The sequence below is a fragment of the Mytilus trossulus genome, unplaced genomic scaffold, assembly GCF_036588685.1.
Source record: "Mytilus trossulus isolate FHL-02 unplaced genomic scaffold, PNRI_Mtr1.1.1.hap1 h1tg000896l__unscaffolded, whole genome shotgun sequence".
Lineage (NCBI taxonomy): Eukaryota > Metazoa > Mollusca > Bivalvia > Mytilida > Mytilidae > Mytilus > Mytilus trossulus.
The window spans coordinates 1-11974 of NW_026963536.1; the positions used below are offsets into that span (position 1 = coordinate 1).

The 11974-nt window shown below is 38.5% G+C and overlaps 3 protein-coding genes and 3 pseudogenes across 3 annotated transcripts; all 6 read left to right on the top strand.

The window, feature by feature from the left end:
• Positions 1-7: 7 nt before the first annotated feature.
• Positions 8-668, top strand: LOC134703145 (NADH-ubiquinone oxidoreductase chain 4-like; annotated as a pseudogene).
• LOC134703143 (cytochrome c oxidase subunit 3-like) lies at positions 668-1603 on the top strand. Its single transcript, XM_063563458.1, is given in 1 exon segment — positions 668-1603. A coding segment is annotated over 1 exon segment (936 nt).
• Positions 1604-1751: 148 nt separating this feature from the next.
• Positions 1752-2699, top strand: LOC134703146 (NADH-ubiquinone oxidoreductase chain 2-like). The gene is given in 1 exon segment (XM_063563459.1): positions 1752-2699. A coding segment is annotated over 1 exon segment (948 nt).
• A 1116-nt stretch (positions 2700-3815) lies between these two features.
• LOC134703148 (cytochrome c oxidase subunit 1-like) lies at positions 3816-4502 on the top strand (annotated as a pseudogene).
• Positions 4503-5405: 903 nt separating this feature from the next.
• On the top strand, positions 5406-6122 carry LOC134703149 (ATP synthase subunit a-like; annotated as a pseudogene).
• A 337-nt stretch (positions 6123-6459) lies between these two features.
• LOC134703150 (NADH-ubiquinone oxidoreductase chain 5-like) lies at positions 6460-8597 on the top strand. Its single transcript, XM_063563460.1, is given in 1 exon segment — positions 6460-8597. A coding segment is annotated over 1 exon segment (1728 nt). The 3' UTR covers positions 8188-8597.
• The last annotated feature ends 3377 nt before the right edge of the window (positions 8598-11974 follow it).

The following is an 11974-nucleotide window of genomic DNA, read 5'->3' on the forward strand; positions in this document are numbered from 1 at the left end:
GGTGGTACTAAAATTAGGAGGGTACGGGCTGCTTCGATTTATAATAGTTATACAAATAAGGCTTAGAAGCGTTTTTTTTGTGCTGCTACTAGTGGTGAACTTGGCAGGAGGTGTCTACGCAGGATTAGCGTGTGTACGGCAAGTGGACCTAAAATGTTTGGTAGCATATTCCTCTGTAGCGCATATGAGGCTTGTGCTATTAGGAGTGCTTAGCAACACGGTATTAGGGGTAGTGGGGGCCATTATTATTATGATCGGGCATGGGTTGTGTTCATCAGGTTTGTTCAGGTATGTGAATGCTATCTATAAGATGAGGCACTCGCGTCTGCTAGTAATAAATAAAGGGGGCTTGTTAGTCTGCCCAAGTCTAGTCTTAATGTGTTTCCTGTTAAGATCAAGCAACATAGCAGCCCCTCCTAGTCTAAACTTATTTGGGGAAATCCTCGTTTTCGGCGTGGGAGGGTGAATAAGTGGAGTGTTCCTGCTTATCCTGGGTCTGATAAGCTTTATTAGGGCATGTTTTAGACTATACCTATATGGAAGTTGTTGTCACGGGAAGGGGGTGTCACACAGGGAGTCCTTAAACTTGAGAAGAGTTTGTGATGTTTTTGTTCTGGCGGCTCATTGGATACCGCTGAACTTTATGTTTATGTTTATACCCTAAACAATGAATCGTAATCCTTATTCTCGTTACTATGTACCAGGTCCAAGTCCGTGGCCCTTTTTTGTGGCTATCTCGGCAAACGGAATAGCGGTAGGGTTAATTTTGTGACTGCATCGAACTCCCAGATTTCTATTAATAGGAATGAGGTTGGGGTGTATACTATTGAGAACTTTTAGATGATGGCGAGACTTAATTCGTGAGGGAGATATTGGGTTTCATACTCGCTTCGTAATCAAGAGATTTCGTGATGGAGTTGCCCTTTTTATTCTGTCTGAAGTAATGTTCTTCTTTTCTTTTTTTTGGACTTTCTTCCATAATGCCTTAAGACCCTCGTGTGAACTAGGGATGCGATGACCCCCTCCAGGGATCCGCACGCCAAACCCGTCGTCGACAAGGCTGTTCGAGACAGGTCTTTTAATTAGGAGGGGGTTATTCGTAACTCAAGCCCATAAGAGAATGCGTTTGAAGGATTATGATGTTGGGCCATTTATTGGCCTAGTGGTAACAATTTTATGTGGGACTGTGTTCTTCCTAGTGCAACTTCGAGAATACTACTGAAACTCATACACTATTGCAGATAGGGTGTATGGAAGAGTGTTTTATTTACTAACTGGGTTTCATGGAATGCACGTAGTTGTGGGGACTCTTTGACTAATGGTGAGGTTAGTCCGACTATGGCGTGGGGAGTTTTCCAGTCAACGGCACTTTGGTTTTGAGGCTTGCATTTGGTACTGACACTTCGTAGATGTGGTATGGGTAGCATTATGATGTTTAGTATATGTGTGGTTTGGAGGATGGTTATACATGTGGTGGTTCAAAATATGAGACGGGGACGTCTATACGTTTAAGTACCCAGACGCAAAGCCTTCGTGGTATGCGTACATTCAAGAAGAGCATGCTCCGTCCTGATATAAGATTCCTGACCATTTAAAAGGTTAAAAATAGGAGTCATACAGACTAGTTAAACAGTTTTGATTTGAAATCAAGTACCAAAGCGATTCCAAGCGCTTACTAGTCTGAGTAAAGTAGTCTAATTAAGGACAGAAGACCTATGATTTTCAAGTGTTATAAGTAACCTTTACTTGAAATGGTAAGCTTTGTGGTAAGACCTATAAAATTAGTGAGATTAGGGGTAATATTGATCGGGACAATTCTTAGGGTTAGAAGAGAAGAGATAGTAGGGGTGTGACTCGGTTTAGAGCTAAATCTGTATGGATTTCTTGTAATTATAAACCCTGATGGTCACTATAGTCCTGAGCCCTGTGTAAAATATTTTGTGGTACAAAGAACGGGGTCAATTCTGATACTAGTGGGTTTTGTAACCTTGATAGAGCAGCACGTAGTGAGAGGGCTGGTGATAAGGGGGGCGGGTACAGTGTTAAAATCTGGCGTTTTCCCGCTACATTCGTGGGTCCCTTCAATTATTAAGAACAGCAGATGGTTAGCAAGAGGGTTAATATTAACTTGGCAAAAAGTCGCCCCCCTTGTCTTTTTATCAATAATTATACCCTCTAAGGGGTTGTGAGTAGTAATTGTATTGATAGCTGGAATTGGGGCAGTAGGGGGCCTTAACCAGAATTCAGTACGAGTAATAAGCGCGTACTCGTCGTTTGTGCATACATCATGAATGCTGTTAGGGCTCACATGGTCAAGAGTAGTCTTTGTAGGGTATTTTGCAGTTTACTCGCTGTCGGTAGGGCTGTTTTTTTATGGGTGCTCAATAATAAACAAAACAAGAATGGGCGGTCAGATTAGTAGAGCCGCGAGGGGTATAGGGTTACTGATACTGATGGGGATGCCTCCTTTCCTTGGCTTTCTAGCGAAAGTATTGGTGTTTCTAATGAGAGGAAGGGCTGTAATCGTGGCTTGTATTATAGGTTCAGTAATCAGGCTAAAATTCTACATTGACTTTTTTTATAGGATAGTAATAAAAAGGTTAGTAGACAAAAACAAAGCAGAATTCAAGATTATGTGGAGGATAGTGATCGGGGCTAACCTAGCAGGGGGGGCATTGATCTTGGTGAGATTTATTTAGAAACTGCTTTTAGGCCAGGGGCGTTTTGATTTCGGCTCAAAAAGAGTGGGTAAAACCACAAAAGTATGATAAAAAGGTAATTTAAAATAAAATATTTTGTTTCAAACATAACTATAGGTAGTTGTTACCTCCTTTTTGTAGAATGGTACTTTAAAAAAAAGGATTGGTTTGCATCTAATTATTAAGCCTAGGTTTTCATTCTTAAGTGAGGAAGTTAATTAACATAATAGGGCTGCTAACTTTGTTATAAATGGCTTGTACCATTTTTCCTTATAAAAAAGTAGTTTAATTTAAGAACGATAGGTTGTGGGGCTATTAGTGGTGTCAACCCTTTTTTAGCTAGATATAGTTTAAAATAAAATATTGGCTTTGGGAGCTAAAGACACTTCCATAAGTTTTCTAGAAGAATGGTTATGGGGTTAAGAGTTGCGTTTGTCTGCATTGTGTCTTTTTTGTTTACGGGGTTATTTATGCTACTAAGGGAAAAGCGGGGTCTAGACCGAGAAAAGTGCAGTCCATATGAGTGTGGATTTGAGCCTATTGGAAGAGCTCGGAGGCCCTTTTCTATCCGATTCTTTCTAGTAGCAGTTTTGTTCGTCGTGTTTGATGTAGAGGTAGTGCTGTTAATACCTTTTGCCTACATGTTCTTTTACGGTAAGAGAGTGTTAGGGATTTTGTCCTCAAGGGGTTTCCTTCTTATCTTGTTTGGGGGTCTCTACCACGAATATCGTGAGGGGTCTTTGGAATGAGTAGGTTAATACTAGAAGTGGCATTTATGCGAAACGAATTTTGATGAGAGGTGATTGTAAGAGGCTTACTTTTGCTGTTGGAAGTGTATTGTGTGTACCTGTGGTTTTCACGTCGAGAGTGCTTCTTAAGGAAGTATGGGACCAATGAAAGTTCTCAAGGATCTAATAGAAGGTTTGAAAAGGCATATCTTACTATAGCGTATAGGGAAAAAAATATTAAGAGGCTAAAATCTAGTGCGGCTCTAAGGGCTAATAAGGCTAGATGATTGGCTTCTAAGTAAGGATAAATAAAATGATAAAAATACTAAAAAAGGAAGAAGTAGGGGGTTATGGAGAAGTGGAGTCCTGGTGACGTCGATGGCTGTGATCAACAAATCACAAAGATATTGGAACCCTTTATCTGTATAGCGGAGTCTGAGGAGGGTTGTTTGGAGCAAGGTTGAGGTTAATGATCCGAATGCAACTGGGGCATCCTGGAGCAGTGTTCTTAAAAAGAGATTGATTCTATAATGTGGTGGTTACAACGCATGCCTTAATAATAATTTTTTTTGCTGTGATACCTATCTTAATTGGAGCTTTCGGTAATTGGTTGATTCCTCTGCTAGTAGGAGGTAAAGATATAATTTACCCGCGAATAAACAACTTAAGTTATTGACTATCTCCTAATGCACTATATTTACTAATACTGTCCTTTAGAACGGATAAAGGAGTTGGTGCTGGATGAACTATTTACCCCCCTTTATCTGTGTACCCCTATCATAGGGGCCCTAGGATGGATGTTCTTATTGTGTCACTACATCTAGCTGGGCTCAGCTCTCTAGTGGGGGCTATTAACTTTGCTAGGACCAATAAAAATATGCCAGTGTTAGAAATGAAAGGAGAACGAGCGGAGCTTTATGTTTTAAGGATTAGAGTTACTGCAGTTCTTTTAATTATTTCAATTCCGGTTCTAGGAGGGGGCATCACAATAATCTTGTTTGACCGAAACTTTAACACAACTTTTTTCGATCCCGCAGGAGGGGGGGACCCCGTTTTGTTCCAACATTTGTTTTGATTTTTTGGGCATCCGGAAGTGTATATTCTTATTCTACCTGCCTTTGGTGTGATATCAAAAGTAATTATGCATTGCTCTGGAAAAGAAGCGGTTTTTGGTCTAATTGGGATAGTATACGCAATAATCGGAATTGGAGGGTTAGGGTGTATGGTGTGGGCTCACCACATGTTTACCGTAGGTCTTAATGTTGATACTCGAGGCTATTTTTCTACCGCAACTATAGTAATCGCTGTTCCAACAGGGGTGAAAGTATTCAGATGACTGGCAACTATAGCAGGAAGAAAATTCAAAATAAAGCCTGCCGCCTACTGAAGTACTGGGTTTCTGTTTTTATTCACCGTGGGAGGGCTAACAGGGGTCTTACTGTCTAGGGCTTCTATGGATGTGTCTCTACACGACACATATTATGTGGTGGCTCATTTCCATTATGTGCTAAGAATAGGGGCGGTGTTTGGGGTGTTCTGTGGTCTTAACCATTGGTTGCCAAATTTTGTTGGAGTATGCTTTAATAAGAAATGGAGGAAAGCCCATTTTATAGCAATATTTTTTGGGGTAAATACTACCTTCTTTCCTCAGCATTTCTTAGGCCTAAGAGGAATGCCTCGACGGTATATAGACTACGCTGATATTTATGCTCACTGACATTGGGTGTCTTCTTATGGGTCCGCTGTGTCTTTTGGGTCTCTAATATATTTTAAGTTCCTTCTATGAGAGGCTCTAGTAAGCCAGCGAGGGGTTGTATTTAGTGGGGGTTTATGTGGTGAAATAGACTGAGCAGGTACCCGAGACCTTTATCCAGGAAGGAAGCATGTTTATAGCCAATTGCCATTTGTGTGAACTAACCCTTATAACACGTGTATCACTTATATTTATAAGAAATCGCGTAATCAATAATTTAAAGTCATGTTAATAGATGTTTTTTCTAGATTTGATGCTCACAGCTATAACTTAATTTGGTTGTCTATGCCGTTATGGTTGCTGTCTTCTATAGTGCCAATAACCGTGCTATTTAGAGACGTGTACACTAAGGGTAGAAGTACGAGCTCTTTTCGGAGTTTGGTGCTATCCTTTACTTATTCGATGATTCGATTGAACGGAAAGGGACTAAAGCTATCTGGGTTTCCTCTAGTAATAAGGGGTCTGTTCATGATAATTCTGATACTAAATCTGTCTGGAAACTTTCCATTCTTTTTCCCTGTAAGAGGGCAGTTTGTGTTCGGGTTCTCCTTTGCTTTGTCTATTTGAACTTGTTTAGTTTTATCTAGTCTTTTATGCAGATTTGAGCAGGGGTTGATGAGTCTCGTTCCAACAGGTTGCCCGTTAATCCTTGTGCCTTTTATAGTAGTGGTTGAGCTAATTAGTGGCATACTTCGCCCTTTAACATTAGTTTTACGTCTGACACTAAATCTGGGAGCTGGTAAAGTAATTCTAACTATATGCAGGAGAGAGTTAGTAGTTAGCTGGTTAAATAGCAGAAGGCTGCTTACAGGAGTTGGGGGTATTAAAGGGTTAATAATGGGCGGAGGTGTTTTTGGAGCCGCTGAAGTTGCAATCGCGTGTATTCAGTGTTATATTTTTTGTGTCTTATTGTGTCTCTATACGGAGGATCATAGAAGGTAGGTAGTTTTAAAAGCTTTGCTGAAGCGACGGCCTTGTAAGTCGTAGAAAACTATGTGTTTTAAAGCTATGATTTGAATAAAATTCCTAGGAGTTTTCTTAATAAGTATAGGCTGTTTTGTAATCTTCCGTATAAACAAACACCTTTTGTGTTTATTTGTAGGGCTTGAAATAATAAGACTAGGCTTATTGTTTGTAACCCATGTGTTTCTAATAAATCAGTTTTGGTTAATTTTACTAATTCTATGTTTAGCTGTTTGCGAAGCCAGAATTTGCTTGGCCCTTCTGGTTATGGTGATGCGACTATGCGGAGACGATTTGATGTCAAGGTTACTAAGAGATGGCTCGTAAAAATAGTATCATACAATTAAAAAGTAACTTAGGGTTACTTTTACTGATTCTGATTGGATACTTATTTATTCTTAGAGGGAGGACCTTTGGAAAAGCTTATTTATTGGAAGTTACTGTTTGAGAGAGTAATTGTCTCTCATTTAGCTTCAGAGTTCTACTAGATAGCGTAAGAATAGTCTTTGTTGGGACGGTTTTGGTAATTAGAGGAAGTGTAGCAACCTACTGCAAGTGGTATATAGCTGGAGAGCCATACTACAAGCGGTTTATGGGATTAGTATGGTTGTTTGTGCTGTCTATAGTGTTTATAATCTTAGTTCCTAATTTAGTAATACTTTTAATTGGTTGAGACGGGCTAGGGCTCACCTCATTCCTATTAGTGGCTTATTACCAGAACAATAAGAGGTTATCTGCGGCTATGTTGACAGCTTTGACTAATCGAATTGGGGATGTTTTTGTACTTTTTAGAGTTTCTATTTTTTTAAGAGAAGGGGGGTGGTTAATTTATATATACCACCCAGTGCAGACATGGGTTAATTTAGGGTTTGTGGTAGTTCTTGCAGGTATAACTAAAAGCGCACAAATGCCGTTTTGCGCATGGCTACCTGCTGCCATGGCGGCACCCACACCGGTCTCCTCTTTGGTGCATTCTTCGACATTGGTGACAGCTGGGGTTTATTTGATTCTTCGCTCTTTTTATATTATCAGAGCTAATCCCTTTGTGACTCAAATACTTATAGTCTTAAGACTATTTACTCTAATATTAGCGGGGTCAAGGGCTGTGTTTGCGTTTGACCTAAAAAAGGTAATCGCACTCTCGACTTTGAGGCAGTTAAGGTTAATAATATTCTCGATTTCAATCCTTCTTCCGTCTGTAGCTTTTTTTCATTTAGTAACCCATGCGGTATTTAAAGCTTTGTTGTTTCTAGGCGCAGGGGGTGTTATTCATAGAAACCAAAGAATCCAAGATATCCGGGGGTTAAGAAGCTTGTGGCAAGGATTACCGGTAAGAATGGGTGCAATAACGGTTGCAATTGTGTCCTTGAGAGGGGCCCCGTTTATAAGAGGGTTTTTCTCTAAAGACCTAATAATTGAGCTAAGAATGATAGACAGAAGAATAACTTATGGGTGCTATTTATTAGAGCTAACAGGTTTAATCTTCACTTCTTTTTATAGGGCACGGATTGTATTTAGAGTAATACTTGGGTCTAATTACGTTAATAGCAGAAGTTTGCGGATTAATGAGCACTTAAATATACAAACTCCTTTTCTTAGCCTGTATATTGGGGCTATTATCTTAGGAGGGGTATTAGGGAGGAAAATAGAGAGGTTTGGGTTTGTAGTAGTTCTTGAGAAATATGAGAGAGTCAGAGTATTTCTTATTCCCTTTGTAGGGTTAATTTTGTGATGAGGAGTGCTTAGAAAATTAGGGTCTAAGCCTTGGTCGTCAGCCAAACTATTAAGATTCTTTTTGAGAATGTGGCTCATAGAGAGGCTAACCTCCCACCCCAGAAAAATGGCCTTCTTTAAGGGGTCCAGGATGGTAGCTCAAAGTCTGGATCAAGGTTGACTAGAGCTATTGGGCCCTCAAGGTGCCCATAAGGGACTAGGTCAACTCAGCTGTTTGAATGAAATTGTTCAGAAAAATTATTTTACCTACCAGCTGGTAGTATGAGGGCTGGTGGTAGCGGGGGGCGTAAGCTTAATTATGTTTATATAATGAGAGTTATAGTCATATGTGTAATTTTGATGGCTGTGTGTTTCGATTGTCTTAATTGCCAAGCAACCTATTTCTTTAGGGCTAGTGCTATTGAGGGGGTCTATAATTGCATGTGTGGAGGTTGCACTGGAGGTTAGAAGGTTGTTAGGGTTCTTATTGTTCCTAACTTACGTTAGGGGTGTAATAGTCCTGTTCTTGTATGTTTTAAGGATCTACCCCAATGAAGTGTATCGTTTTAATCTAGAGTTTATGGTTCTCGTCAGAAGGTGTTGTGCCAGAGCGGTCCTTATGGGTCTTATGAATTACGAGTACAGAGAAATTAGCGGGTCTTTGTTTCTAAGTTTCATGGCTGAAAGAAGCGGGTTAAGGTTATATATCCTAATAGCTGGTGTGTTACTGTTTGTAATATTAGTGGTGTCGTATTTGTGCATAAAAACCATGGTGCCTTTACGAAGAGTAAAATAAACCTAAAATAGAAGATACAGTAGCTTAATTAAAGCGTCTCATTGAAAATGAGGAAGATGGATACTTTAGTACCTTGTGTCAAATCTGTAGGAGGGTTTGATTATGGCCCTAAATTTATGGGCAAAATGCTTCTCATGATTCTAAATGCGGGCTTGAACAAATTAAGTGCAAGTTCAACATCAGTGGGGAAAATTGGTTAATAAAGGAAACTTTAACCCAGCTTTTTGACAAATTCGGGGTCAATTGATGAATGCCAGCAGCCGCGGTTAGATTCAGTTCGAATATAAATTTAAGCGGATTGGTTAGAGTCAATGTTGTGTTATAAAACTATAAAAAAACTATAGGTGCAGTGTAATGTTAACGGTTTTTTGTGGTTATATTCCTAAAGTTTTAGTGAGCTTCTAACGAATCTATGAAGTGAAACCAGGATTAGATACCCTGTTATCCATAGTTTAAAACAAAAGTTCCTCTTAACTAAACATTTGGTTGTCAAAGAGAAATAAATAGGCGGTGTCTGAGATAGAAAACAGGGGATCCTGGGTGTTAAAGGATAACCCACCTACATTTGAGCCTTGTCTTATTAGTGCGTGTGTATGGTTGTTTACTCTAATATGGTGAGTGTCCGGGTAAAATTTTTGGTTATTACTGAAGCTAACTCTTATTTTACTTGCTGAGTTCGGTAAGGTAAGTTACTTTTAGTTAGGTGCAGCTACTAGAATTGGCTATATGCCCATGTAGCACAACTTCAAAAATAATTCAGATTGACATGCAGCTTATGACAAGGTTAATCTGGGATACAGATGTAACTTAAGCAATAATTCAAAGATTGAGCTACTAAAAGGTAGCTCAACTAAGTAGACAAATAAGATAAGAAAACTTGCCTTTGAAGAAGGACTTGTAAGTAAGGGTTAAAAATAAAATTACCCTGAATACAATCAGATGAGTACTAATCGCCCGTCGCTCGCGGGGAAACCTGTGAAAAGTCGTAACAAGGTAGCAGTAACGGAAGTTGCTGCTAGGCTATAATATGCATATATAGTAAATAATATTATATTTGCCTTCCAAGCAAAAGTTCTAATGAAATTAGTGTATGCTGGCCAAATAGTTTAAGCTAAAACGTTGAGCTGTTAATTCAAAATCGCAGTAATTTGCTTTGGCTTGCTTAAGTAGTTTAGGGAAAACATAAGATTTTCATTCTTAAGTCAGATAGTATTTCTCTTAAGTTGTGCTTAGTAGTTAATGTTAATATAACTGAGAACTGCAAATTCTCCATAGTCTAGTTAGGCCTAAGCTTAGTGCCACGTGGGGGATGATCCAGTTGCTTTGATGAAGCAAAGTTCAAAAGTAGTTTTTTGGCACTTAGAACTTCGAAGCGTTATAAAGAAAAATTGTAGTAAGTAGGGCTTTGATTCCTAAAGAAAAAGTTAATCTTCTTCTTCATAAATAAGTTAAAAGTAGTTAATATATAACTTAGAATTGTCAGTTCTAGATTCCTCTTACTGAGGCTTTTTATAATTTATCTTTTTTAAAGAGACGTGCATAATTGTTTTGTGAAAAGTGCACTTGAATTAAAATAGTATAAATAAATTTTAGTACCTTTTGCATAAGGGTTTTTCAAGACAAGTTTAAGAATTTAATTTTCCCGAATAAAAGAGAGTTATTTTTTTGAGTTAAGAAATCGTGGCAGAGATTTAATTAAACTAAAGAATAGCGGCTAGATACTATTCGCGCTTTTAGATATCTGGTTGGCTTAAAAAGATGTGTAAGCATTTTCCTTAACTATTTAAGGGGTAAAATTTTTTGGGTTAAGCTGAAAAATACTAAAATTGATGTTAAAAAAAAATTGGGTTTCTATAGGCTTTAAACTGGCTATTAGATATTAGTGTATTTTAACTAAAACCAGATGGGGAAAAAAGATTAATTGGGTTATTCATTTACTTTAAAATAAGCCTATGGTTGTAGGACCAGTGACTATGATAAAAACGAGTAAAAATATTATTTATTTGGTATTACTATTTTGTTTTACCTTAAAAAACTAAAGGCTAAATAAAAGTTTTTAAACGAATTCGGCAAACTAAACTTCTCGACTGTTTAACAAAAACATTTCCTTTTGATGTAAGTAAAAGGTAGTCCCTGCCCAGTGCAACTAGAGTAATGTTTGTTGTAAACGGCGGCGTTAACGTGAGCGTCCTAAGGTAGCGCGATAATTTGCCTTTCAATTGAAGGATGGTATGAAAGGGTTAACGAAGAAGGTGCTGTGTCTGAAAATTTAATTTAAACTAACTTTAAGGTGAAGAGGCCTTTATGTAAAAGAAGGACGACAAGACCCTATGAAGCTTTATCTTAATTGGAGTTTTTGGCTCTTATACGATTTTGATGGGAGATCAGTGAAAATAAGTCTTTCACTATTATATAAATCTAACTCGTATTTCCTAACTTTATATGTGTGGCTAGCTACTCTAGGGATAACAGCGCAATTTCTCCCGAAAGATGGTATTGGAGGGGAAGATTGCGACCTCGATGTTGGCTTTAGATATCCTAGAGGCGTAGAAGCTTCTAATGGTGGGTCTGTTCGCCCTTTAAAATCTAACATGAGCTGAGTTCAGAACGGCGTGAGCTAGTTCAGTTTCTATCCTCTTTTAAAAATGAGCTAATTTTGTACGAAAGGACTTTTTCGCTAAAGCAACGCTTTGCCCTGGCTCTGTCATTGCTTAAATAATGCTACGCAATAAACTGATTAGTTTATAAAAAGGGTTGCCTTTTATGAAGCTGAAGGCCAATTAGTGGCGGTAGGGCGTGTCGTTGGTTCTTGTTAAAATTAGTATTGCTATTTTATTAAAAAATAGGGTTAAAACGGGTTGCAAATTAGGTAAAAAATAAAACAGTCTATTAATGCAGCCAAAAAGCAGCAATCACCCACCTAAAGAATAAAACAAGGGTTCTAAAAAGGCGGTGTGTAATGGATTTGTGCTAGTAACAGACAAAAAAAAACCAAACACTGTGGAAACCCTTAAGAATGAGGTTTTATAGTGTACCGCATTTCCTGTTACCGGCCGGTACAGTGACCGCAAGGCCTGTTCTCCTGTCCTTTTACACGGAAACCCTGTTGCTGATGCATGTAAAAAGCCCTTAGTTAAGATAACTTATAAGTCAAAGTAAAACTTAATTTTACTTGACATTGTGTATTTTATTGAAAATCTAGTTGCGAATGCCCATACCTGTCCAAACTTGTTTTAGATTATGCTTTACAACCTGTTGTAGATAAGGTTTTGAACCCTTTACAGTGAGTAAGCATTTTTCAGAGTCATGTGAGACTTAACCT